This window comes from Salminus brasiliensis, chromosome 17, assembly GCF_030463535.1.
Source record: "Salminus brasiliensis chromosome 17, fSalBra1.hap2, whole genome shotgun sequence".
NCBI lineage: Eukaryota > Metazoa > Chordata > Actinopteri > Characiformes > Bryconidae > Salminus > Salminus brasiliensis.
Window position 1 is genome coordinate 13,291,266 of NC_132894.1, and position 27,006 is coordinate 13,318,271.

The 27,006-nt window shown below is 40.1% G+C and overlaps 2 protein-coding genes across 3 annotated transcripts; one reads left to right on the forward strand and one right to left on the reverse strand.

The window, feature by feature from the left end:
- The first annotated feature begins 280 nt into the window (after positions 1-280).
- Positions 281-2,678, forward strand: lgsn (lengsin, lens protein with glutamine synthetase domain). Of its 2 annotated transcripts, none has more exons than XM_072660190.1 (4): positions 281-314; positions 428-1,043; positions 1,131-1,293; positions 1,455-2,678. In XM_072660190.1, exons 1-4 carry the CDS (start codon positions 281-283, stop codon positions 2,637-2,639), a joined length of 1,998 nt encoding a protein of 665 aa, XP_072516291.1. In that variant the 3' UTR covers positions 2,640-2,678. The 2 variants fall into 2 exon arrangements, with proteins under 2 accessions (XP_072516291.1, XP_072516290.1); XM_072660189.1 differs by having other exon boundaries at positions 281-310; positions 409-1,039; positions 1,124-1,293.
- A 624-nt stretch (positions 2,679-3,302) lies between these two features.
- On the reverse strand, positions 3,303-24,919 carry myom2a (myomesin 2a). The gene is made up of 39 exons (XM_072661125.1): positions 24,870-24,919; positions 24,676-24,780; positions 23,609-23,701; positions 23,133-23,268; positions 22,561-22,712; positions 22,287-22,379; positions 19,438-19,526; positions 19,305-19,346; positions 18,684-18,848; positions 18,406-18,567; positions 17,615-17,756; positions 16,301-16,494; positions 15,571-15,627; positions 12,788-12,915; positions 12,185-12,368; positions 11,900-11,917; positions 11,248-11,422; positions 11,002-11,123; positions 10,650-10,667; positions 10,137-10,324; positions 9,849-9,975; positions 9,500-9,678; positions 9,229-9,343; positions 8,914-9,073; positions 8,450-8,556; positions 8,314-8,358; positions 8,071-8,207; positions 7,744-7,888; positions 7,564-7,623; positions 7,123-7,190; positions 6,864-6,977; positions 6,360-6,447; positions 6,230-6,268; positions 5,817-5,922; positions 5,379-5,542; positions 5,136-5,172; positions 5,008-5,030; positions 4,742-4,797; positions 3,303-3,809 (listed from the first exon to the last, which is right to left on the reverse strand). The coding sequence occupies exons 1-39, from the start codon at positions 24,917-24,919 to the stop codon at positions 3,303-3,305; spliced, it is 4,590 nt and encodes a 1,529-aa protein (XP_072517226.1).
- Positions 24,920-27,006: the final 2,087 nt, after the last annotated feature.

Sequence of the window (27,006 nt, forward strand, 5' to 3'; positions counted from 1 at the left end):
ATCACAGCATTGTTTTCACTGGTGCACGCCTACACAATAGATCAGTGAACAGCCTAGACAGCTCACAGGCCTGGCCAATGAGAGGGAGAGTGTATTTCAGGCATAGGTTGTTAGTTGTGTAAACCACTCTACTGTGGATACACTGGGGGCCACAGAGGGAATGTTCCAATCAGTCAGCATTGTACTGGCGGCCTATAAAAGATGCGCTCGGCCATAGCTCTTGTTTCAACTTAGAGCTCACAAAATTTGAAACCACTGGCTTAAAGGAACTGAAGAGACGATGCAAAAATCTGAAGAGTCTACAGAGAAAGTACGGTCTTTCAGATTTCTTTGCGAAAACAGAATGCTGTGCTAGGTTTTTGCTGATTTCTGCATGTTTCTAACTATGAATCATTTCTGTTCATCTAGGAGACAGCCTCTACAGATTCAGACCAAGTAGATGGAGGCAATGTGAGCCACAGCAGAAAGAAGGGGGTGAAGGTTAGTGGTAAACACGTAGCCTCTTCAGACTGGGACAGAAAAGGGACCCCTGTGCCCATAGCCCAGACAACTTTTTCCACTCCAAGTCCTGCTGACAATCCCACAATCATTTCTATTGGGCCACACTTTCGGCCCACTGTCTCCACTGAATCCCAGGACCAGGACTATGCCAGTAATGATGAATGGGGTAGAGAAGGCCACCAGGGCCGTCCACCCGTCACAGAAGGAGGTGTTTCTAGACAAACAGTGGAGGAACTGAAGAATCTTTTAAGAGAGAGCTCCTTGCTAAGGGACGAAGGTCGGCCAGTTAGTCCCCACAGCCACACGCCCGGACAGAGGGTGGATTGCAGACCAGATGAGGTACCATCTAAGTCCTTTTCAACATTCAAACCTATTCTTGCAAGTAGCAGAAGAGCCTCAAGACCACGAGAAGGTGCTTCGTCTGGCTGGGATTCTGGTGGGTCGTCTGGGACCGACAGTCATACAAGCAGGACGTCTGGTATTAGGTCCCCCACCAGTGATAGAACCCACTCTAGAGACACATGGTCATCACAGTCAGGTCAGTGTGCATCTATTGTACCTCTACACTATCTGTGTTTTACTGAAGCGTTTTTAATGCTTTTAATTTTTATATGCTTCTTAGATAACAGGGACAATTCCCAGACAGAAGCTCATGGATCTCAAAACTTCATTTCTGAGCTTGAACAGATAAAGCAGCAGATCTCCAGGGAAAACATTGGCTTTGTCCGCTTTGAAGCAACAGATCTCCATGGTGTGTCTAGATCCAAGATGGTCCCAACTCGCTTCTTTCATGTAAATACCTCCCTGCTTAATTGATACTATTGATTGTATGACCTGTTTTTCAGTGTACATTAATGGAAGAAACTGATAGCTTACGTTTCCTATACCCTATTTACATTATGTGGATAAATGTAAGTTTGAGCATATTAATGATTCTGTTATTGGCAATGCAGGAAAAAGCTGTGTATGGTGTGCCCATGCCCAGAAGCTACCTGGAGCTGACACTGAGCCCAAAAGACAATGAGGTTGATCATTCAACTGCTGCCAATTTTAGCAGTGATGTACTTCTGGTCCCTGATCTCTCCACCTTCCGGGTCCTCCCCTGGACTGAACACACTGCTCGTATCATTTGTGATCCCTGCACTATCACTGGAATGCCACTGCGCACCTCTCCTCGTCTTATTGCTAAGCTGATGCTTGGTCAGCTTCAAAGCATGGGGTTCTCCTTCTATTCCTCCTTCACATATGAATGCTGCATCTTGGGAGCGCCAGAACGTTTGGGCCCCAAAGTCATATTCTTTCCTGCCACTACTTTGCTGAGCAATCATGACCTGCCCTTCCTACAGCAGCTGGTGAGAGGGATGTACCACATGGGCACTGATGTGGACAGCTTTGCCTCTGCCAGCGGTCCTGGACAGATGGAGATCTGCTTCAAGCCTAAGTTTGGAATCGAAGCTGCTGACAGTGCCTTCACCTTTCGGACTGGAATTAAAGAGATGGCCAGGAAGCATAACTACATTGCCACCTTCCTCACTGATGACACCATCTACAACTCAGGACTACTCTCCCACAGCTTATGGGACGCCAATGGCAGGAAAAGTCTTTTCCACTCAGGCGCTGGGGAGCTGTCTGATATTGGCAAGAAATGGCTCGGGGGGCTTCTCCACCACTCACCAGCTTTGAGTTGCCTGCTGGCGCCAGGGATTGGCTGCCGCAGTCAGTTTACTAAAGGCAAAGATTCGAAGCACCCCTTCTACGCCACATGCGGCTGCAATGACAACAGTTGTGCCTTTAATGTGAAGATTCATGGTGGGCGGGAAATGCACATTGACAACAGGCTTGGCTCAGCGATGGCAAACCCTTACATAGTTATGGCAGCCACCGTAGCAGCTGGACTGGATGGTATTAAGCGGAACCTAAGCATAGAACAGAGTCTTAACAGAGCTCCAAACCAGCAGAAACAGTTCACGATCCCGGTTAAACTGGAGGATGCTTTAGACGCCCTTGCAGAAGACGCTGTGATCCGTGGGTCATTGGGTGAGCCGTTTGTGCAGTATTTCATCGCCATGAAACGCCTTGAGATTGAGACAGAGGAGCTTGATGCAGACAGGAACAAAGGCCTGGAATATTTCATCTAGATAGATTTTCTATTTCATGTAGAAGTAGTACATGTAGAAGGAGAACAACTTGCACTCAAAATTATATCATATGAATGAATTGAAGGTCCATTTATTTACACAATGAAGACAAATAAAAGCTTCTGTTGATCCATATGGAAGAACTGTGTTTTCTGTTGTTTAGGAAAGCTCTCTAAAGATGCACAGACCACAGACATTCAGCAGAGAGAAGTTGATCACTGGTTTTTATTTGGCAACACAAAGCAATAGGAAGCTACAGAACAAGATGAGACAGGTAATGATGCCATTTCCAAAGATGGTGTCTGTTTTTAGTAAACAGCACTTTTTAGTGTCAACTTCATAACCTTTATATTTTTAGTTTGGAGAGTGTAACATATAAGAACACAAACTTGCAAGCTATGCTGGCCATTTACCTTGAGGGTGAAGACCATGTTTTGAGTTCTAAGCTGATCAAACAATCTACTCGAACCCATCAAACATGGCAAAAATGCAAACATGCATAAATGCAAAGGTCAATGGGTTAATGAGTAAGAGATCATTTGATTCATAAGTCAATGTAAGAAGACAAACTATATGGATATCAACGTTTCTAATGCAGTAAGCAATCTGTAAATGTTTGCAGTATCAGCATTTGAAACAACCTGGGCAGCAAAAGCATTTTGTTTACTTCTTAGTGGGGGTGGGGGACCTCATAAACCTGGGTGGGGTGGGGGATTTGGCACTCCTGGGTGGGGTTGGGGATTTTGGAGCTGGGGTGGGAGACTTTACGGATGGAGGTGGAGTGGGGGTTGGAGACTTAACAGAGGGGGGTGGAGTAGGAGTGGGGGTCTTCCTGGATGGTGCAGGAGTTTGGGGTTTGGAGGGTGGTGCAGGAGACTTGGGTACTGGGGTAGGCCTAGACATCTGTCCCAGTTTGGGTTCAGGGATCTCCTCACCCTGCTTGTAGACGCTGACAGTGATCTCCACAAACTCACCGCCGTATTTGTTCCGCACGTTGATGCTGTACTTGCCAGAGTCGTCCACGGTGACTGAATTGATGGTCAGGCTGGCAAACTTGCCACTCTCAAAGGTGATCTTGTTGTGGCCATCGGACAAGACTTCCTGCTCATTCTTAAACCAGGTGACCTCAGGCTGGGGGTCGCCCCACACTGTACATGTCAAGCTCAGGGTCTGCAAAAATGTGTTGACAATGTTACAAGGCTGAGTAAGGGCTGTGTACATGTGCCTTTTTAAATGACTAGAAAATGCATTCTGTATGCACATGACAAGGATGCAAAGTCTACAAAATTATAATGCATTGCAGAAGTGATAACATTAAGGGGCTTAGTTTTATTTAAATGTCAGACTGTATTTTCCTTGGCATAGTTTGGTACATGGAGATAACCATCCAGCATAATCAAAACAGGGCTGGAAAACGGGCCAATTCCAAAAACCCAGTAACAGTAACAGTCTTGACATGCCATATTTATGTCCCAAACATTTACATACACCCACCCCAGCTGAATACCAAACTGGAGCTAAACACAAAAAGGGAAAGTATTGGCATATTTTATTAATGGCAAGACTCAGATAAGTAAATGGGGGCAAGGCCAAAATCTGTTCAGCTTACAGAACATCATGCTATCTGGTAATTACAGTGTTTTGGTTACAGTGTTAACACTATGCTATAATGTGCAGCTTCTGTGAGCCTGTCATAGTGCTATAAACTAGCCAATAAATTAAGAGTTTATCATTTTTTCCACAAACCCTTAGTAAATCAATGTGTTTATTTTGAGGCATAACAGGGTTGTAGTAAATAGACTGTCGCATGTGTACTCACATGCTTACTGTTTATACAGCATAGAACAACTTTACCCTTTAATGCAGAAAGGCTTATTACACACTAAGGCATATTATTCAGTAACTACAGGCACTTCTGTACAAACTGGTACAAGCTATTCTGTGGTAATAGAAGTTTCTTGGCGGGCCATAGGCTGTTTAAGGGGTTAAAGTGTTCAATAAATGCAGTCTTTGGCACCACTGATATAACATATACCTTCAAATTAATGTACAGACTATGGTTACATTACTTTATTACTGTATTACCTAATACTAAGTATTACCTTATACTCCATAATGGTCACAACATCTGGCAGTCCACCCACTACTCTGCCACGATCTATAGAGAATGCGGGGAAGAGACATTTTTCGACACATATACATTGCAGTGTTGCAAAAAGCACATTAGATCAATAAATGCTATGTTCAGCTGAATATAAAAACACAAGCTGTGCAATATCACAGCCACCAAGATGGCCAGGCATCAGCTGGTTTAAGCACACCCTAAAATAGTACTTAAGATTAGTACTACACACTGAACAGTACTCACTCTTCTCAGCAAAGGCAGCAGCCCTGAAAAGAAGAAATCAGAGCTCATTAGCAACAACTCTGGCAAATGAATCTTGAATAGGCAAATAAATATCCAGCAAATTTTATATGTATGAATACTGCTCTTACTTTAGTCTCTGGAATTCTGCATAGGCATCATTGTAAGCTGGATGAAAGAAGAGAGTCAATAATTTTTTATTATTTACTCCAGTATTTTCAGTACGTTCACAATGTGTATTAAAAATGAGACAAGGACTTTTAGGAGTCTGAACTGAACGTACTGTATTGAATAAACAAAAGATAAACGAAGGGAGGTAGAGGCAGGCATTTAAGGTCAATACATAAAGCTGTAATGTAGTAATGTAGACTTGCCTTGTCCAGAGAGGTCGAAGGTACGAGTGTGGGAAGCTTTGCCGTCATTGATCTCAATAGTGTAATGGCCCTTCTCCCTATCAGTTGGCTCACAGATCTGCATCCAGGCCATCTCAGATGTGCCTCCAATCCTCATCTTTTCTGAGGAGGCGATCTTGCTCTCTCTAAAACCCAGAACAACACCTTTACTTAATTAAATCTTTTCTTTAAAAATTTTCTGTATAATTAATCTGACTGCTGTGAGGCAGTACAGCTTCATTTTGCTCATACATTAATAAGGGGAAGACTCCTCTGATATATTGAGCAATGTTTATGTAACATCTTGAAGTGGATTTATTTGTAATACACAGCGATTAAGCTATTAATACATTATAAATGACATGTCACAACAACATAAATAGATAGTGATGCAAATAAACTTGGAAAACAAGGGCATACTTGTGGAACCAGCTGGTCTTCATCTCCTCAGTGTAATACTTCATGTAGCACTGCAGTCTGATGCCCTCTGGAGTGCACTGCAACATCAGGTCAGAGGCAGACGAGCCTGCAACAAACCACAAAGTGTTTAGTAAATAGAGCCAGTGGACAGTGCACTGCATGATGGGTCAAAAATAGCCCTGTGTATATGTCTCGCATATGGACTTACCCAACACTCACTAAACATTCATTAAAAGTTTGAAACTGCATTCTCACAACACTGGTGTTAGATTGCTACAAACATTTGCTTTTTAAATGGTCATTTTAATACCAGATTAATACAAATAAGTTCATGTACACAGATGTACTATACTTGATGCTGATTTTATTAAAGATGCTAATATCCTTGCATGTGACTAAAAAAAACAACATACCAGCAATGTGTGCAATGGCATTGATAATATCTTCAAACACTGCAAAACAGGGAAAGAAACAATGAATTATTAATTGTATTCTCATTTTTATAACAGCAAATGCTGGGCTTTACAAATGTAAACATATTACCTTGTCCAGAAATGTCATAAACAGAGGTATCTTTTCCACGATCGTCGCCCAGTACAGCTTTGTAGATTCCCTGGTCTTTTCTGGAGAACTGTGTAACAGATCAAATGCAGTGGTCGAGGAGGAATTGTCATATCAAAGATACATTCAGAGTCATGTAAAAGATAAGTCATGTTGGTGTCAGTTGGTGTAGCATAGTGGATAAGAACGCCGCTTTCCTCATGGTACAGCAGGGTTCGATTCTCTGGCCAGGCAAGGACACAACACTACACTATTAAGAATTCTTGGGCAAGACTCCTAACTCTACATTTGCTTGTGTAACATGATTCAAATGTGAGGTGCTCTGGATAAGACCGTCAGTCCGTCAGCCAAATGCTGTAAATTAAATGTTACATGAAACCCAGAACAACCCTCTGAATCAGTAGATCTGAGATAAAAATAGAGTGCATGGACAAAATTCAAGGATTCTTCAAGGGTTCAAACTCCCCTTTTGAAAAAGCTGCTTACCAGGGGGATAGGAAGAGCACAGGATCCAGACATTGGGTTAGGTGGTACATCAAGAACAATTTCTTCATCATCTTTAAACCATGCAAATGTGGTCTCTTTCTTCACATTGGCCAACTACAAAACAAGCACATGAACAGCCCGCTCATTCTTTTCTGGTTCAGCAGTACATGTATTTTTAGCACCATAATGAACTTAATGTTTGTGACACATAGACCTTTATGTAAGAAAACAATTATCCTTTGTTTAAAGGTGTTTTTACCTTGCAAACAAGCATAACAGTGCACTCCTCATCCACATGGAAGGTCAGGTATTCTGAGAAATGGGGACCTGGGCAAAGCAAAATCAACAGAAGTTCAGGACTGTCAGAATTTTGACAAAAAAAATGTTGTTTGACAGCTTATATTAATCTAATGTTATACAACATATATAACTTTGTATTAGGTTACCAGAATTACATGGTAATATATCATCACTGTCAGATACAAACCCTTGTATCTTGGAGAAGAAAAAACGCCTTCATAAGTTTCAATGGAAATCAAAGTACAAAAGATTGTATTCCAAGACATTTTGGAGCATTTCTATTGGTCCATTCATCATGTAATTATAACACAATGTAAAGAACAGCTATGAGATGTAAAGTAAATTTAAATGTAAAAAACAATGTTGTATTGTGGGTAGGTGTGTATGCATCCTTTATAACCTTGTTTCCTAATATGTTCCTTTCTCTGGAATTCAGCCTCCTTCAGTGCAGCCTTGAAGACTGAAATCAAACAAATGAAAGCACTATTCACTCAGTGACACCTGCAAGGACACTTAGATAACATGCTTTATCACCAAAGCTTCAATGACAACCAGACAGTTTATTAACGCAAGCTCTCACCATCTCCCACCAGCACCAGAGAGCTTTGATTCTTGGCTTTTCCATCGTGGATCTGAAGAGTGTAGGTGCCCTCATTGGCCCTGGTGAAATGTTCAATGGTCATCTGAATAACTCCTGAGGAAGCGTCGTGGCTAATCTTGTGACCCTAAACACATACACACAAACAACATTTGCTATAAACTCTGCTTAAACACTGGTGAAGGAACTTCATCTTGATATGCACGTATATTTCCACATTTTCCACACAAAAATTTGAACAGTTGTTCTGTAGCATCACACAGTCACAGACAGCTTGAGATAAGATGAGGTCATGGAATTTGTCTGTACCTCACCACTGGTGACCTCTTTATCATTGACGATGAACCTATAAGACACAGCAGGGGACATCTTCTGGGCCTGCAGCCAGAAACGCACATGGCCCTTCTCCAGAACCTCATAGCTCAGCTCTGTCTTCAGGGGAACAACTGAAATTTAAAAGGAACAAGTCATTGTTAAAGACAGAATGTTTGTGCACCAGGCTAGAAATAAAAAGAGCAAAAAAAAACCCAAAACACAGATATCAGGGCTTACTTGGATGTCTGATGTTGTAACTGAGTTCAAGCATTTTGTTGAGTTCTAGAAAGAAAGGACAGTAGTTGACGTGGTTATTGACAAACACTGAATGAGCATTAAAGTGGATACACCACCATGTGACTGTGTCACATACCTTCCTCACTAATAGTGTGACTGGCTGATACTCCATTTGTGTCACTCACAGCCACAGAGTAGATGCCCAAATCTTCCTTCTCAGGGTTCACAAATGTCAGCCTGGAACTGGAGGCAACATAATCACAATCGGTGGTTAACCTCTGAGTTTGTTTGAAGACCTTGTGCCTTAGAAGGTCCAGTTATGGCTAATAATAGAACGTTATTAGTTTAATGATGCTTAGTTTAATGCTTTTGGGCTCCCCCTACAGTTGTGAAGTGTAATTTACTTTTTATACCGATGTTCACAAAGCTCCAAGTTACATAGTGCAGTAGCAGCTCTCTGAGCCTCCACATTCTCCCTATTACAAGTCAGTGGAGCATTTAAATATTTTACAGCTGTTATTTTAAGGTGACATTACTACACAATGCTGCTTTAACATAGTTAAGACATTTTAAAGAGATGTACAGTTAAAGGCAAGATACCGTCTTCCAGCAGCTGAAACAGTCATCCTGTTGGACTCAGTGATTTCTTTGTAGGATTTTGACCAAGTAAACTTTGAGTGCTCGGAAATCTCAGAAGCCTCAAAAGACAAGAAAACATCCCCAGTCTCTTCATCCACACCATATTCAATCTCCTTGGTATCTTTGAGGAAAGATTACAGAGAGGAAATAAATCAATGTGATTATATTGGCACAAGTCTTTCAAACATTTTTAACATTTTAAAAGCATAAAACAGGTTAATTTGTTGCTAAAATGAAAACTAATAAAGTGTTACAGCAGTCTATCTAAACAACTACCTGGCAGAGCCTTTACACACACAGCGTCAGACACATCGGAGGCCTTTCCTTTTCCTGATGCATTCACTGCACGTACTTTAAACACATACAAAGCTCCAGTCTCAAGACCAGTTACCTACAGGAGAAAAGGCAAAATACAATTATTATTTGTCAGTGTAAACTTAACACTAAGAGTGTTGATTTAACACTGGCAAATTTGCAGTGTAGGATATTGGTTCGTATAACATTACAGTAATATGAAACAAAGATGTTGAAAAAAGCTGTTCCTTACCTTCAGGTAACGATGGCTCACAGGTTCAGCATTCACTGTAACAAAATCAGAGGATCCTTTCTTGGCCATTTCCACAAAGTAACCAGTGATGGGGCTTTCACCGTTATACACTGGGGCCCTCCACTGCAGCAGGAGAGAGCTATCCCGCACCTCCCAGAAACTGATATCGTATGCAGGGCCTAAAGACATGAAAGAGCACAGAGGACACTTACTTGTATCAGTATCTTCTAATTAGTAAAATCATCATTTAATTTAATAGTTTACACTGGATTTAACTTGTTTTTCTCAAACAAACAACAAATGGGGAGCCTAACTCTGATGATATTGCTACAAGGCCACAGATACTCACCTGGCTCAGGCATGGTCCACGCCTCACAGGCAAAAGCCTTGCTGGGTTCGGATGCTAGACCAACACCAGCCAGATTGCCAGCCTGGACCTTAAACTCATAGAACACTCCAGCAGTCAGGTTCTCCACCTGTGTACAAAGAGTCAACAGAAACGTTACCTCAAGAGAAATCTGAGAAACTCATATTTACTAATTCCACTAAAGTATCTTTAGTGTTGCAAAACTTTGAATAACTGATACAGGATGATCTGATCTCTTTTCTGAAAGTCATAATGCCACAATGTGCTTACCTTATACACCCTGCTAGTGGCAGGACTGTGGCTGACCTCTTTCCAGTTCAGAGAGCCTGCCTCTCGTTTGTCCAAATAGTAAGAGGTGATCCTGGTGCCACCAGTGTTTTTGGGGCGTTTCCAGGCCAGGGTCATTGAGGATCCATCACAGCTGAGCAGAGAGATGCCATATGGAGCAGAAGGAGCAGCTGGAGAACAGAAACACAGTTTTAGTTTATGGAGCAATGGGAAGACTACATGCTATGGATGTGGAGTGTGTTAAGAGTGCAGTACTGTATCACAATGTGGGGCAAAACAAAGGGTATAATAATAAGATTAGGATTCAGTGACTGTAGCTGACCATTGCTGAGACAAGAGTGAATATGAGTTGGTCACAATTAGAGCAGTGCCACACCTCAATTCTTTATTGTGAACTATGACAATATTTGGTTCATAGGTGAGGAAATAGGGTTACTGAGGTCATTATTAACTCTACTACAGTTTAATTATGCTCTGTGACTAAAAAGTACATACCATAATCGACTCCTCCATCTAAATGAGATAACACAAGGATTTATATTTATCTCTACTTAATGATTGTGTTCTATCTATAGATTAGTTTTAAGCTGAAATCTGAACAATATTTGAAAATTGAACAATTATTATGAATTGAGCTTAAACTGATGACATTATTTTGGCAATTAAGTGTCAGCACTACATTTTTACACATGGTAACCAAGGTAGGATCAATATAACACACTGATCCTACCTTGACTGTAATTACATACAGAAGGATATCTGCTGATTCCCCCCCCCCCCCCCCCCCCCCTCTGGATCTACAGGATACTTGACATAGAAATACCACCAGATCTAGATGTAAACTTACTAAGAGCAGCATCAATGAAGAGGGGAGCAGACTCCTGAGACTCCTCACTCAGACCATAGGCATTCACTGCCTGGACGCGGAAGATATAGGTTTCACCTGGAATCAGGCCGTGGACCACAAACCTGTCCAGACAGTGGCAGGGTTAATGTTGAGCTGTTTACGCACTAAGTAAGCATCACAGCCTTCATGCATTACAAAATCCACAGGCTGCTTAGCCTTAATAACACAAATTTGTGATCTTAATACCTGGTGTGCTTGTAGGGTCTATGATTACAGGGCATCCAGACTTTGGATCCAACCACACAGCAATCCACATAGTAGCCCATGAGGTTTTTGAGGTTTTTGGGGGCTTCCCACTGCACAAACGCAGACGTTTTGGTGTTCCTGGAAGCTATCACCTGACCTGGAGCCGAGGGAACTCCTGCACAAAAGCCAAACATTATTTAGAACCTCAGAATTTACTCAGAAACTCAGACAAGTACAAAAATTCTTCTGCTTGCTCGTTTTGCTTTGTTTGACTTACCTTTTGTCCAAAAAAAAAAACAAGAAAACAAACAAACAGTAAATGACAAGGAAAGACTATCACACATTTTAATGCAAAAAAATATTGTGCACTGAAACAAACTTTTTAGAGGATGATGGCAGATGCTTTTAGAAGTTGTGGGAGAAAACAGTGACTGGAAATATCTCTGTGTTGTTCTCAAGCTGTCAAAGAAGTGTCTGTGTTAGGCAACAAACACCATATGAGTTTAGTTGCAGGTGACACTGCTAAGTTGTCACAGTTCTACTAACATAACTGTCTAAAGTAAGTTGTGATGTTCTTCCTCTCCAGAACTGAAGAGGAATGGGGAAAATTGGTGGAGATGTTATTGCAATTGATCCAAACATTCATACATACCAATGTTTGGGATGGAAGCTGAAAAACATGGCATGGGACACGTTTATCAAAGAAGCCGTTGAAGTTTCAGCAGGTAAAATCTTAGACTTCTACAGATCACATTTATGAAACTTTACAGAAGAGCCTTTTTAGGCTCTTAGAGGAGGTAGCTCATACATGGCTGGGTTTTCTCTATGCCTATTCACCTCATTATAAAATACTACGTTTTTTTTGGCCCACCAATGCAGTTTTATTTGCAATGCGTCAAGGTTTACGGGGTGGTTTTGATTGAGGAAACCTGCTTACCATAAGGATCCACTTTCTGGATGAGATCCGAGGGCTCTGATGGCTCACTCGGGCCGTACTTGTTGACTGCGATAACGCGGAAACGGTACTGTTTCTTGTCCTCCAGGTCATAAATGGGGTAACGGGGTGAGCGGATCTGCACACCTGTGTTGACTCTCTGCCACAAGTAACTGTCACCTACCGACTGAGAGGCAGGGACCAAGACAGCCAGAGTGAAGAGCACGTCAGCAAAAAGGAGGATTATTCCTGCAGGCTGTCAGCTGTGTAAACCACTTCAAACACACTCGAGCCCGAATTAGGTTCATAAAGCCGGTTAAAATTAATATGTGATAACTCGTGATTCCTTCCGACTGAAAGGCAAACTGTATATCAGATCTTAATAAATGAGTTTAGATGTCAAATACAGGGCATGGTGAGCATAATAACATTAAAGCAAATGATTTGTTAAAGAGGTGAAGGGTGGTACTAGTCCAGCCATCATATGATGATCTTTGGATTCTTTGTTGGGAGACTAGGTTAGTACTTTATGGAATTATAGTTTAAGTTACTGTATTACACACTCCATTCTTGTTACAGACTGAAAAGCTAAATATCCAAACACACCTTCTCGATGAGGTACCACAGCGGTGCCCGTCCACGGAGGCTAGGCGGTTTCCAGCTCAGAACAACATATGTTTGATTTATTTCTGTGGCATGCACTTCAGTTGGAGGCTCCGCCAACGTAACATACACTACATAAGGACACATCAAGGATTTACTTAAATATTTACATTTTACATACATATCTTACTTACACATTATGTACATCCAGATAAGACAAGGTGAATATTTGGTAAGAATTACTACTACATCAGTATGTTTAATCATATAACAATATCAATAATATAATAATGGAAATAAACCTGTTACACAGGCTTCAGTTGCAGTCAGAAGTTTACATGAACTCATCATGGACATTAACGTCATGGCAATATTGGCAAGATCTAAGATCTTAGAATGATTATCATAGATCGTCTTTCGAAGCCATTTCTAAACAGCTGTAGATTCTAAGATCTGTACACATGCTCACAAGTTCTAAGGAAGTGTAGCCACGCTGCTATGTTCTGAAAGAAGACCCAACCCAACCCTCTCAGATAATAAATGGAAATTGGTTCAGATGGTTGGGAACAACCCAAAAATCTGTCATGAGCTGCTGGAACAAGGGTGTCACTGTCTACAGTCAAGTGAGTTTTACATTACCATAGACTGAGAGACAGCTGACTAAGAAAGAAACCACTGCCCCAAAAACATCTTTAAACTTGACTAAGGTTTTGCAGCTGAGCACATGGACAAAGAAAAAGCAATGAAATGTAATGGCCAAATGAGACAACCATTGAGTTGTGTTGTGAGAGGTTATTTTGGAGGAGTAAAAATGTCATTCAACCCCAGGAACTGGTTATGGTTGCACCATGCTCTGGAACTGGTACACTGCACAAAGTGGATGGAATAATAAAGGTGGAGGACCTCAAACTTATGCCGCATAACCTCAAACCATCAGCTATATGGTTGAAACTTGGACTCAAAAGTTCCAACAGGACAGTGACCCCAAGCACACATCAAAGGAAGATGTGGAACAGATAAAGCAGGATAACATGCCTTTTAACTTTTGCCCAAAGTCCTTTTTTAACTCAACCTAACTAAAAAAATAAGTTGACTGCTTAAAAGTTGGTTGAACCAGGAAATCAACACATTTAATGAAACTCTCAATTGGTCATATATTGAACCAGAATTCTTGCAGAAGTTTATTAATAGGTAACAAAGTGGTCAGGGTACAACTTGCTAAGAGACATTTGGCCACATATTAGGTGTGTGGTGTGTCTTATTTGACCATGTTTATAATTTTCATCCCACAATTTTAACCTTGTGAAGAAAAAGAAAAATTAAACGATATAAGCCCAGAACTGACCATGATAAGTGCATATAAACCTCTAACCACAAATGTAAATTAAAATGTAGATTAAATGACTAAAACTGAGGCTGTGGAGCCACTGATACATATACCTCACCTACCTACAACGTACAGTGTAAGTTGAGAGGCATTTTAAAAATCAGTGATTCAAGTAAAACTGTAATCTCTGAAACTACCAACAAACATTCACCTTGTTACAATCTGGTATTTCATTTCTTTTAGGTAATGTTATTAAAGTGACTGCACTGCAACACAGTTTTTAAAAAACAGTTTTATTATGAGGATTAAATTAAAAAAGAGTTAACGTGTATTAAAAACATCTGGTAGTCTGCATAGTGGGTTCTTTATTGTTAGTTAGGGAATATGATGATTAGCTTTAAAAAAGAGATAGTTCTGAAAGTTCTGAAAGGAACAATCCTCAGACCAGCCAAGACTTTCTACAGATGCCTCCTGTCTTTGTATATTCTGTATTTTGTGTATATTTTGTATTTACTTAATACAATTTTTATATAACTTTATTTGAAAATGTTTAGTATGTATATGGTTTTGTCCTCCTGTAGAGCATCAATTTGAGACTCACCACAAGCATTTCAATGCATAAATGTCCTGACATGTTGTGCAACTGACAAATAAACCTGAAACTTTTATATTATATTTTATAAAATAAGAGACTGCATTTGTAAAATGAACCTGCATTTGCGGACATCTTTCCTTCAAGTGCTTCTTTGATGTGTGAGGTGATATTATTATTGGGTAAAATTAAACCCCACTAACATGTTTCAGAGAGGGGCAGTGAATTCAGTGAAATAATATGTATGTGATTTTAAACTTGAGATTTTAAAATGAGATTTTGACAGTAAGCATGCATGCCATCAGTGGTGTTGTTTAACTTACTTAACCAAAAAGTAAGAATGCACCAATACAGATTTTGGGCATTAAAGATAATTCTTCTACCGATGGAAATTCCAACACTGATATCCACTTGCCATTAAGTAATATTAATTTGTGCAGGGCTACAAATGCAGTAAGTAATAAAATGCAGAAATTCCAGCAGAGCAGCTCAGCATCACCTAAATGCTCTGCCTATCCAAAATACAATAAATGCGTCAAATAAAAGTTTTAGTCAATTATCTGCTGATACCAAGACCATTGTGCAGCCCTACAGAAAAGACATTCTTGCCTTAATAAATAGAGGCCTATAGACCTACCTACAGTCTATGCAATTGTGCTATGACAACAATAGGTACTGACTGACTGATCCTTAAGCTATCCAGAGGAGATTATGTATGTTAAAGTGATTAGTGTTACATAACATTATTTAAAAGTTTTAATGTACATGCGGGTCAGGATGGAGAAGATGGAAATGAAAAAGGATGGGAAGATTTGTCATTAGTACTTCTATGGGGATAAGTGAGTTGACATCACCAGCATAAGGTACCTCCTTGCAGTTCCTCCTGTCGAACCACAATATCATATTTCCCCTCGATTTTAATCACTGTTGTGACAATAAAGATCATCTGTAACATTTCCATAGATCAATCTGGCTAGAAGTCTATAATATAGTAAACTATACACAACTGCATTTCATTTTATCAGAATGATCACATAAGGATCATGATCACTGTTTTGAATTGAAGTGTGATGGAAAATAAACATTAATAATATTTTTGGATTATTTCAGGTCGAACTGAAATAATATATGCTTAAATATATGTCTGATGAAGTAACAAAACTATCTCTGACCACAAAATGCTGAAACACACTCTATCTATGTTTTTTGAATACAGCAAGCCTGCCACTTTAATAAATGCTGTGTAAAACTGTTTATCCTACATTTACACAAATACAGAAAAATGTATACATTATAAAAAGATTTCACTTGCTGTCCATCCTTTGGACACAACGAGTATAGAAATATGACGATCAAATTCCAAATTATTAAGTCCACATTTCCAACTTCTGTACAGTGGAAATGTGTGATTGTGTGTTTCTTGCATACTTCACTAATTGTTCTATTGCTTATATATGCCTGTATTTTTGAATGGATAAGTGCAGGCTTAACTTTAGTCCATCCCTAACAACCCAGTGGAGTGGACATAAAAATGAATCAGTTGAATGGACTAAATACCTGACAGATGGTTTGGTTGCTTAATGACATTAGGTCCTACCTTCTACATCGCTTTCCACCTCTGCAGCAGTCACTCCATAGGACTCCCTGGAGGGCAGGCTGATTCCTGCGCTGTTCACAGCCCGGACTCGGAAGTGATAGGAAGCCCCCTCTGTGAGCCCATGCACAGGCAGTTTGCACACTTTTACTGGTGTACTATTGCACTGGACCCAGTCTTTAGTTCCAGACTTGCGTCTGAAAAGGATAATGGGAAATGTAGTATGTCATCTGTGTCACACGAAAACACCGGTATCTTCACAGAAGTAACAGGAGAAGAAAAAAAGACTATAATATATTATTTAATTTTGTATTAAATAAAAAAGCTGGTACTAAAAGCTGGTAAAGAAATTTCTGTTAGACATTTTCTGATAATGCTCTACCAGTCTTCGACATCAATTGTGTGAACGTTTTCCCATTCCTCCATGCAGATTTTTTCAGCTGTGTAGCTTTAGTTTTTGGCAGATGGCAGATCATTTCCCTCAAGCACCCTCTGATACAATAAAGTAGTCCTAGTGGTTTTTTTGTTAGAGAGCTCTCCCGGCTCTACTACAGACCTTTTCCCACCTCCATGCTTTACCGTTTATATATATGTCCTGTGTCCAAATACTTCAACTTTGGATTTATTTGTCCAAAGCACATAGTTCCACATGTCCTGGTGTTGGTCTTGGTCCAGGTGTTCTCTTAAGTTTTGCTCTGATGGTTTTTGTCAGTAAGAGTTTTCTCCTTGCACGCCTCCCATTCAAATCAAATGTGTGTGTTGTCTTTCTAATGGTAGATGCTGCACTTTGAGTTCAGCTATGGCAAGAGCTACTTGTAGATCCTGTGATGAAATTTTGGTTGGTGTTGGAGACTTTTTGTGGCACTGCTGTTGGACTAAACTTGCTAGGATGGTCTGACCTGGCCATGTTGCCAGTTGTTGCATTTGTAAATTATTTAGCGGACAGTGGAACAACTGATTTCTAAGGGTTCTGAGATCATTTTTAATCTCTTCCTAGATGTTTTTTGAAGAGCAAGCCTGACTAAATGTATGAGGTTTAAATAAAATCCCTTCTAATGATGTTCCAATCAGCTGTAGCTAATGTGGTGCACCTGATTCTAATTCTAGGCATTTAAAGTAGTAAGAAATGTGGGAGTGTCCACATTAAATGATCGTTAAAGGACATTTCTTCAGTTTTATATGTTTAGTACCTCCATCTTACAATACTGTTTAAGTAAAGAACAAATGTTCATATGTTTAAATATATTATATTACTTTTTCACATGACTTTACATATATATATATGCAGTATAGTACAACAAATAGTACAATACTAACCTGTCCACAAAGTAACCAGTGATGAGAGGTTCATTGGTGGTGTTGGGAGGTTTCCAGGAGACCAGAACATAATCCTTATTGGCATCAGAGACCGTGACATCCATGGGAGCTCCAGGGGCCCCGGCCACTGAGGGAGTAGCATCTGTGAAACAAATGGTGCCACTTTAGAAATAATAGAATACCAGAAACATGACTGTGGTATTGGATCACAGTTAGGGATATATTGAATATGTACTTTCAGTTTCAGAGTTCAAACTCAATATGGAACTATGTAAAAGATTTGTGATTTGTGTTTGCAATATAAAATAGCAAAACATCAGAAATTTGTCTATTTTATAGAGGAATTTTAATCTGACAATCTTACAAAAACACTTACAAAAATACAACTTGGGTTCCAGGTATGCAGGAGCTCTGGGTGGATTTGTAGATTTTTTCTGAGATTTTTTTTTTTACTGGGACCCAGCTGGGCTTCACAAATGGGCCCCAGTGTTACAGCTCATCCTTAATCTCACATGAGTCCCATCTAAGCTCTGTATGCAGTGTACAACCCTGATGGGGCCCATACTTAACCCCTCCTGGCCCCATCAGTGACCCTGGTGGGCATACATATATGGGGCCAACATGAAACCCAAGAATAAGACCTTCTGGTTTCCAGTTGGGCTACCCATATTGGGGCCTACATGGATATGTTAGCTGGGCTCAAGTAGTCCATGGTGGACATTATTCTTTTCACTGATGGTTGATCAGTCCACATACAGTAATACATATGATAAAACATGTCTTTAACAAACCTTTGACAAACAGGTAAGCACTGTGCTCAGTGGTTCCATCCTTGGTCCAGATGCGGAGGGTGTACAGACCCTCATCATCCTTATTTAGGTGAGGAAGAGTGAGCTTGGCAGCACCACCACCAATAGACATCTCAGCCCATCTGGATGGCTTCAGTAGAGTATCTACACATGCACAGACAGACTCACAGTTCTGTGGTTTCTCTTACAAGATGTGAAATACAGCAAAAATGCCAGAGAATGTTCAGCACATACAAACAAACAAAGAGTTGGTCTCTTACCATCTCTATACCACATAGCCTCAGGTGGCAGGTTAGGAAGGTCAGGCACCACCACCAAGCTGGCCACCAGAGTTACTGACTCGCCTTCAGTGCCAAATGACACTCCAAACCTATCCACGAAGGTCACCTCCAACTTGCTACGATGGATACCACTCAGCAAGGGCACTACAGGGACACAAAATAAAACTGATTAGATCCTTACTCATACTATTAGGGAGATATTTCTTCCATAGTTTCAGTTGGCTTGAGGTCTGGATTTATGCCTTTGTAAAACAGTGCATTACTAGCCCTGTAGCCCAGGTCATCTACACAAGAAGCATATGATCACCCTTTAATCATCGTAAGCTTCATTATTTACATCATCTACCAGAATACTCTGATACATTAGGATGGGGGTAGGAGTAGGAGTTGGGGTAAACAGAGATGACGTGACATGTTGTTTGTTTAACAGAGTGTACTATCTCCACACAGAAAAACCTGGCATCCACTGTAGCTACAGCATAGTTTCCATAGCTCATGAAGCCCCCGTGATTGAGATAGAGTGTGTTATTTGTGGCTTATGATCTCAAGAAAAGTCCTTCAGACCTGAGTCTGAGCCAATGCCTTTCACCACCCTCTCACCTAGGCCTGGAAAATGAGCGCTCTCTGCTGCTCCGGCTGGTCCTGAAAGAAATAACAACCAAAGTTAGGATAAACAGTGATGAGATGTGGAATGTGCTAAGAAGTGGAGAAGATGATGAGGAGGGAAACTTACTTCTCACACACACTGTGGCTTTAGACTTGATTTTTCCTTCAGGGTTGGTAGCCACAGCACTATACACAGCAGAATCCGCTACTGAGCACCTAGAAAAAAAAACCCCAAAACACTGTAAATATCAATTAAATTCCTAACAAGAATTTATATACACACAGGAAAAATGGGGCATTATATGGTGATGATTTGAATGTAAAAAAAGTATTATTTTTTCACCAAGTATTTATTTGACTTGAATAAAACCAGTTAATACTAACTCTTAATACTTTAGCGGTTAAAAGGTGGTGAACCCCTTTCTCTTTAAATTCGCCTTCTGACAACAGACCTAAAGCACACCTCTAAAATCTCTTTTCCAGAAAGACTTATAATCTAGTCATCAAACTCCTGTGTCTAAGGTGAAATGTAACGGTATAAAAAAAGTCATGGGTTAGTTCGCACCACAGTTTGAACCTCACAGTTCAGTATGTGTTTGGTACAACAGGGAAGAAATAGCCCATAAGACTAACCCAGTGTTCCTTCATTTGAACAGACAGCTGTGTTCTATCTAGTGTCATATAGCAACCATATAAATTTGTCTGAAGGTGGTTCACCCAAAGTTTTAATTTTCTTAACTCTTTAATTGGTAAAGATTTATCTACTTGATCTGTAATGTAAAGACTCAAAGAGTGTATCATACTGATTTGTCCAGGAGGAACACCTCTAATTCTGCAACCGTCTTCATCCCCTTTGCGTATAATCACTCTCTCCATTTAGGAAAAGTGCTTTTAATGTTAACTTCGGATTAGCAGGTCTTTCTCCTTTTTTCAGTCATTCTTGTCATTAAGTTTTGGGCAGAACAGCATGTTTTCTTGCCCACAGCGATTACAGGATTTCTCCATGTTGTTTTAGAGAAGGGGTGGAGTAATGGGACGCTGAAGAGTGTCTAATGACACAGAATGACACTGACACAGACAAGGAGCCAATCCGGAGTCCTGTTATATATATTTATATATACATACATACATGCACACACATACATGTACATATATAAATACTATATGTTATATATTTCATTTGAATGTTATATATTTGTAGTGATATAGTTGATTCCATTGCTCAAATAATTAATCATTTACATGCTCTACACGTTTCACCAAGAAAGGGGAGAGAAAATATTTAAACTACTTTTTAACAGACTAAACATTTCCACAATGTATCCAGCAAAGCTGCATTAAATGCCAGTGTCCCTAGCTGGTAATCACAATGTTAACATTCTGTTTAAAAATATTCTGGGCCATATGGTATACTCATTCAGGTCAATGCTAGTGCCGTATCCACGTTAGTTAGGAGATATAGGCCTGGATCTTAATTTTAGGCATCAGTCAACCAAACATTGAAACTGTAATGAAAATCTAACATAGATGGACTAGTTTGTGGGAGGCAGAGTTAATTTGTATTCTGATAAACACTGGACTGCCTTATAGTTTTCAGTTCTTCTGTTGAAACACTACTGCAGATGACTTCATAAAGCTGATGAAAGAACCCCCCTCCCATAATCCTGACACCTCTCCAGTAAGACCGGACAGTGTTAACACAATGTTGCCTAGGTGCAAAGGGGAAACACAGCGCAGAACATGATCTCCCAGTACTGGATCGTCTTGGTCTGGGAGAGAGATCTAAGAAATGCAGTGCTGGTCTTGAAGGAGAGGCCAGGGAGTGAGAATAGAAGGAAGAAATGTGACCTTCAGCCTGCATGGACTATTTTAAAAGCCTCTCAAGTACCTTGACACCAAAATACGAACTGTCCCAAATGCACATGACAACCTTTCCTACATTTTTATGCCCCCCTTGCTCTTTTACAGAGGGTTACAGGAACAGAAAAAAGGGTACTGGAAAGTGAATGAGGGCTGATTTGGATTTAGAGCTATATCGCCAGTGACCTGGAGGGTTGGAGTCTCTTGCTACTGTAATGGTAGTGTTGGTGGGATTCAGATGGCAGGCATTCCAGCATCGAATGACACAGAGCTCAGCAGTACAGCACGAACAGCTGAGGCGTCTTGGAGATGAGGGCAGGCCCTCTTAAAGACTAAATAGGAAACTCTCACTGTCACAGGGACGCCATTCACTCTTACTGGCTAATGCAGAGCACGAGCTCCAGTCTAGGTAATATGGTCGCTTACTGTTCTGATCTCAAGTTGTATTTTGCAGGGGTGCCATAGTCACAGTGTGAAATTGTACAGAGTGGAGTGACTGACTAATAAACTCCCACGAACATACTGGAGGGTGTGGCTTCTTCAGACACTTTGGTATAAGTTGCAGTAAGGTTGAAAGTAATGTCTTGAAGTTTATGATATATTGGTAATTTTGGTAATTGCTATTTTGGTAAATATGGAGATATATTTTAACAATATGAGTATATTTTGGAGATATAAGTTGATAACGGGCATTTTTAAGTTTTTATATATTCTATTATATCTTCTATGTTCTATGTGTTTTCTTTCACTTATTGCGACAAAAATTAAATCCTTATATCTACACACAGTTAAATCCTTATATCTATACACAGCAGAAGAAAAGATTTTATTTCAACTCATGTTGGAGCATTTCTATTGGTCTATTCAATTGTGCAATTGTGACACAATATAAAAAACAACTGCCAGATTCAATTTATGTCAAAATGTGAAAAAAAAAAAAATTTGTGTGAAAGTGCTGATATATAATATATATAATTGCATTTTTTCCCAATATGAGGTTTGTTTTAGTAACACTTTGGTCAATAAAATGATTTTATGAAAATCAGAAAGATGTGTAAGGTTCTTGTGATGAGAAATTTTAAAGTTTCCTAAGAGTTTGTTGGGTTTAGTTCATACCTGCTAATAATCAGACTGTGAACTCCATATTTGCTCTCAATTTTGTACTTTCCAGGTGCACTCAGAGGGTCAATGGGGGCATCATTCTTAAACCTGCAACATAATAAAACAAAGACTTAGATTAAGAAAATGCATTAAAGTATTCATCAAAGGTTTTCAAGAATGTTCTACACAGAATAAAAAACACTGTGTTTCAATTTGTAAAAAATTGACTTAAGGTGACATGTCATTATGCCTGTTTGAGAAAGTGTGTTATAAGGGAACAAGCTCGAACCATTTGACAATGGGAGTTGGGGAGCCAGACACAGTGCAGAAGAGTTTAACTGGGGTCTTCTCCCATACAGTGTGAGACCTCAGACCCACAAGGAAGTCTGGAGCTTTGGGCGTGTCAGCATGAAACTCCTTCCTCATTGACATCTCCTTTACCTGTGACAGTATAAAGAGGGTGGAGCAGATTTCCAATTGAGAAGCCTTTTAGCATACACAGTGAATGGAAATTCTCCATTGCAGTGGACTTTAAGAGTCTAAAAGGAACATGGAACAGGACATACTATTTGTTTGTGATTTACATTGTCGGGTTTGTCATCAGCTGCCAGTGTCGTGAAGTTGGCAAGTCTTATAATTAGTACAGCTTGCAGATTTTTGGGTCACTTCCACAATAAATTAGTGATGAGCTTTGAATTTACATGGTTTAAATGTGAGCAATTACTGTCTATCATTTGCATATTTGGAATAATGGAAATTCATAACGTACTGCAGACAAATGTAGCATAATGTGGAGAAGGAAGTCGTCCTGAAAGAAAGTTTAGCCTATAAATGGATCTATGTGAAGAAAATGATGTTCACCTCTCTTGTAATCTCAATGTTTTCCACTTGTTCATGAGTGGCCACCTTAATCCTGTGCAGCTCCTGCTGCAGGCTATTCAGATCTCTCCCAAAATGAGCAGCCATGCGCTGATACTCCTGCATTCCTTCAGGTTCCCTACAAAACGCACACATACATACAGGTGGTCTGAAACGTGGGTTGGATTTGACATTTGAAAGGGTTTGTCCATGTGACTCCCAGTCTTAAACTAACACATCAGGCAGAATAAATTAATCATGTTATCAAGTCATTATTATTCAATTTCTTTAAAAAAAAAAAATGAACATGAACAGGGGCCAAATAGATCCATATCAATAGGTCTGAAACCGAGGACCTTACAGTGCAGCAGGACTATCGTTTTTACCTACAGTGGATGGGAATACTGATTCAGGTACTCTCTTACACTCTTACACATCTTAAAATAGCTCGCTGACTATGTCAACCCACAGAGTCTTACCTCTGCCTGAAAGCTGGCACCTTGTAGGCTGGTTCCGCCATAGCCTCAGTGGCCTCGACCTGCTCCTTCTTCACTGACTTCGAAACCGATTTCCTGTCCAAAAACAAATAAACAGTCAGAAGAAAAGCGTACATGCCTCATAATACTAGTCTAGACATGAATGAATTAAAAATCAAGATTCATAATTAATAATCATGGAGGCTTAAAAGGATGAAAAATTAAATCCTTACCTCAAACATATTCAATTGCATTTGCTAAGATTTGTTTGTTGACTAAAGTTTTTTTTTTGCAGCTAAAAAGTAATGAAAGTCAATGGAAATGGAAAATGCAGATCCAGTGCAAAGCTAAGGAAGAACATTTTTGATACCAGACAGATTGTGGCTGATTGACTATGTTGAGGGATTATTGGAAATAGAAAAAAACATTTCTTTTTATTTCAATTCATTTTAATTGAGATTCTAAATTAGTCCAAAAACAAGTCCTTAAAAACATCAGGTCATGTGATTTGGCAATCAGGGTCGATCCAAAACTGCTGAAGAAAACAGTAAACATCTCCCATTCCATTTAACCCACAAACCCTTTTTTAATGAAGTTGATTAGACAAATTTTGCTGACAGTTTGCCATTTACTTCTGCATTAGTCCCGAAAAGGCTTGCCTCAAAATCAGTAATCAGTAATAAGCAGACAGTGTTAGTTTACTCGGTTTATCTAAACATAGATTTTCTCAGCGACAAACATCTAGAACATCTAGAACATCTAGGACATCTAGCATCTAGGACAGACCTAAAGTGCCACAGCACAATGATTCATCCTTTCACACCAGGATGCTGACGAGTCTAGAGCCTTTTGAAAAGCAGGAAAGCATGTAGGGCCTTTTTTCTTTCAACAAGAGCCAGCAAGCTTACAGACACTTGCCAAGTCAATGGGCCTCAGACAGGAGCAGAATTAGAGAAAGCCAGAGCTGCAGGAGGTTCACGCCTGGGCCTCCCGCAACATCTGTGGCAGGTTTGCGCGCTGCCCGTCTACACAACTGGAGCATTCGGTTAAAGCCAGAAAATGTCCCGTACCTTGACGAGATCTGCTGGACAACATGTTGTGAGCTGTGATATTCTTGGCTGACCTTCTTTTGTTTCTGCTGATAAACCGGCATGGCCCTCGTATGTTGAGGAAAACTTCAGGAGACACCCGACAGTCACACCATGTTTCATTTAGTCAAAGTCAACATGTACAGTCATGAAATGCTGATTGTGACACAAATTACGTAGACACACGTACACTGGTGTTACTGGTGTTACTGGTAATAGGGGTCATTACAAGTCTATTAACCAACTGGTGACAACTGCTTTCAGTGGAATTCTAATTAGCCCCCATTAGTTACACTTGAGGCAATACAATTAGCTATGGTAATTAGCTAGCTATCTACATGTGGGGGGTTAACTGGTGGTGGTGGGGGGTGGGGGGTCAAAACAGAAAGGCTCCCAGGGGCATTGCTTCATCAAGAGAAAGTGTCCAAAAAGCCCACCCAAGAAGGCCAAGAAGGAATGGCCCAGTAGCCTAAAAACAGCAACGGAGGAGTGAGGAAAAGTGCAAGCGAGACAAATGAATCCCTGACCTTTGAATTCCAGAAATAGACTAGGCTTCACACAGGGAGGGTGTCTCTTGTTAACTTTTATATATATATATATATACATATTTTTATTTACACAGAAATAAATAAATTAATTAATTATTAATAATAATAATAATAATAAATAAGCAGGCCAAACCTTCTAACAAGTACAAAATAGGTTCTAAAAGAAATAGCTTCCCAACTTCCCGAGCACGTTAGCCAATTTTCCCACCTAGACTAAGGTAGCCTCGCTGGCTCCCCAGCACAAACACAGTCCTCTGGGTGGAACGTGGACACCTGTCCCACAGCCACCCTCACAATGTCTTCATTTCTTTCCCCACGTAGGTTACCTATCATTAAAAGTGCTCCCTGTGGCCGAAGACACACCGGGGGAGCTTCAGTAAGCAGAAACGTTGACGGAATAATGAATATAAACTGCGACTTACCCCAAGAGAAATGAACAGCGTTGAGCGTTGGAAGACCAGCCCGAGAGCACTTGGAAGGCTCTTGCTGATGGTCACAAAAATAATGCCCTCACTTAGGGAATGCCTTCTCCCTCTCCCACCCCATGTATGGAGACCCTTAAGACTATATATAGCATTTACCTCAGTTTTCAAACTCATTCTGCCCAGTTTGCAAAGGGATGAGAAGAAACGGGGTATTCTAAAGAGGAAATAACTTAGGTTTGGGGTTTGGGGGGTTAGCCAGGGGTTGTTTTTGCATGGAATTTGACCAGATTCGGTGGAAACAGGACGTTTCTGACTTGTGTAGCTAACAGTCAGGTGAAAAGGCTGAAAGTTTGAAGTACAACACTTTCTTGGATGTAGCGAAATTCTGTCAGAGGTTCAGCATATCAGCCTTTTATACACCGATGGCACATGTACATATTAAACAACAACAACAAAAAGCATTATTTAATCTATATAACTTATATCATTTTTTTAGCAATTATTTATTTTATTGCATTTTAAAAAGCTACTTTCACGTAAAATAGTATTACATCTTGCTCTGAAGTCCTTTTTAGGGTTCTTTGATTCACCCTCCCTCTTGCAGCAGTTGCCAAGGACTATTTTTAACACGAGATCAAAGTTTCAGACCCAGACAGAGCACGATATCCTCATCAGTGCAGTTCCATTACAGATATAGTGGAGGAATAAGGTCTAATAAATCTAATGCATAATCCCGTGGACCTGTAGTTCATCTAATTCTTCTAATCATCTAAATTCATCTAATCTAATTACGCTACGGGGAAGAATCGGACTAACGTACGCAGTTAAGAGGGAAACTGGCGGCTGCTGGTCTTTGCTCTTTCCAATATGACGAATCTGGCAGCGTTAATCATCTGAACGAGGCGCAGGTTCAGTGTTAGGCCAGTCATTATAAGACTCCCAATTCAACCCAAATCTGAAGAGTTATTCAGTTATTTGAGACTTTTTTATTTTATTTTAATAATGCATGTTTTGGGCGGTTTACATATAGGTTAGGTTTTGCATAACCCAATAGCTTCTCTTGGCCCCCTCCGCAGGAGTCACAGGACAGCCTTCTCCCATGACTGAACCCTGGGCTAAACGGTTTTAGGAAATTAATGTTTTTTTTTTCTCTTCTTTTTTTAGTCTTTTACTCAAGATTAGTTTAAACGGACTAAATTGTAAAAAAGAAAAAAGAAAAAAAAAAAAAAAAGAACATGAGGCCTTATGAGGCCACTTGCATCACTCTCTTTAATGGTGATCTCACTCACAGTCAATGGACAATCTGAACAGTCTAGTTATGTCATATAAACAGAGAGGTG

Excerpts from the sequence above, each read along its gene's own strand:
- lgsn (XM_072660189.1), top strand. The coding sequence starts at position 281 with ATGCAAAAATCTGAAGAGTCTACAGAGAAA. Across the intron at positions 1,040-1,123 it reads CACATGGTCATCACAGTCAG|ATAACAGGGACAATTCCCAG; the intron begins GTCAGTGTGCAT and ends TATGCTTCTTAG. Across the intron at positions 1,294-1,454 it reads TCCCAACTCGCTTCTTTCAT|GAAAAAGCTGTGTATGGTGT; the intron begins GTAAATACCTCC and ends TTGGCAATGCAG.
- myom2a (XM_072661125.1), bottom strand. The coding sequence starts at position 24,919 with ATGACCCCTATTACCAGTAACACCAGTAACACCAGTGTACGTGTGTCT. Across the intron at positions 12,916-15,570 it reads ACAGGAGGAACTGCAAGGAG|TGTATGTTACGTTGGCGGAG; the intron begins GTACCTTATGCT and ends GTCCTTATGTAG. Across the intron at positions 4,798-5,007 it reads TGCTGCCTTTGCTGAGAAGA|ATCGTGGCAGAGTAGTGGGT; the intron begins GTGAGTACTGTT and ends CATTCTCTATAG.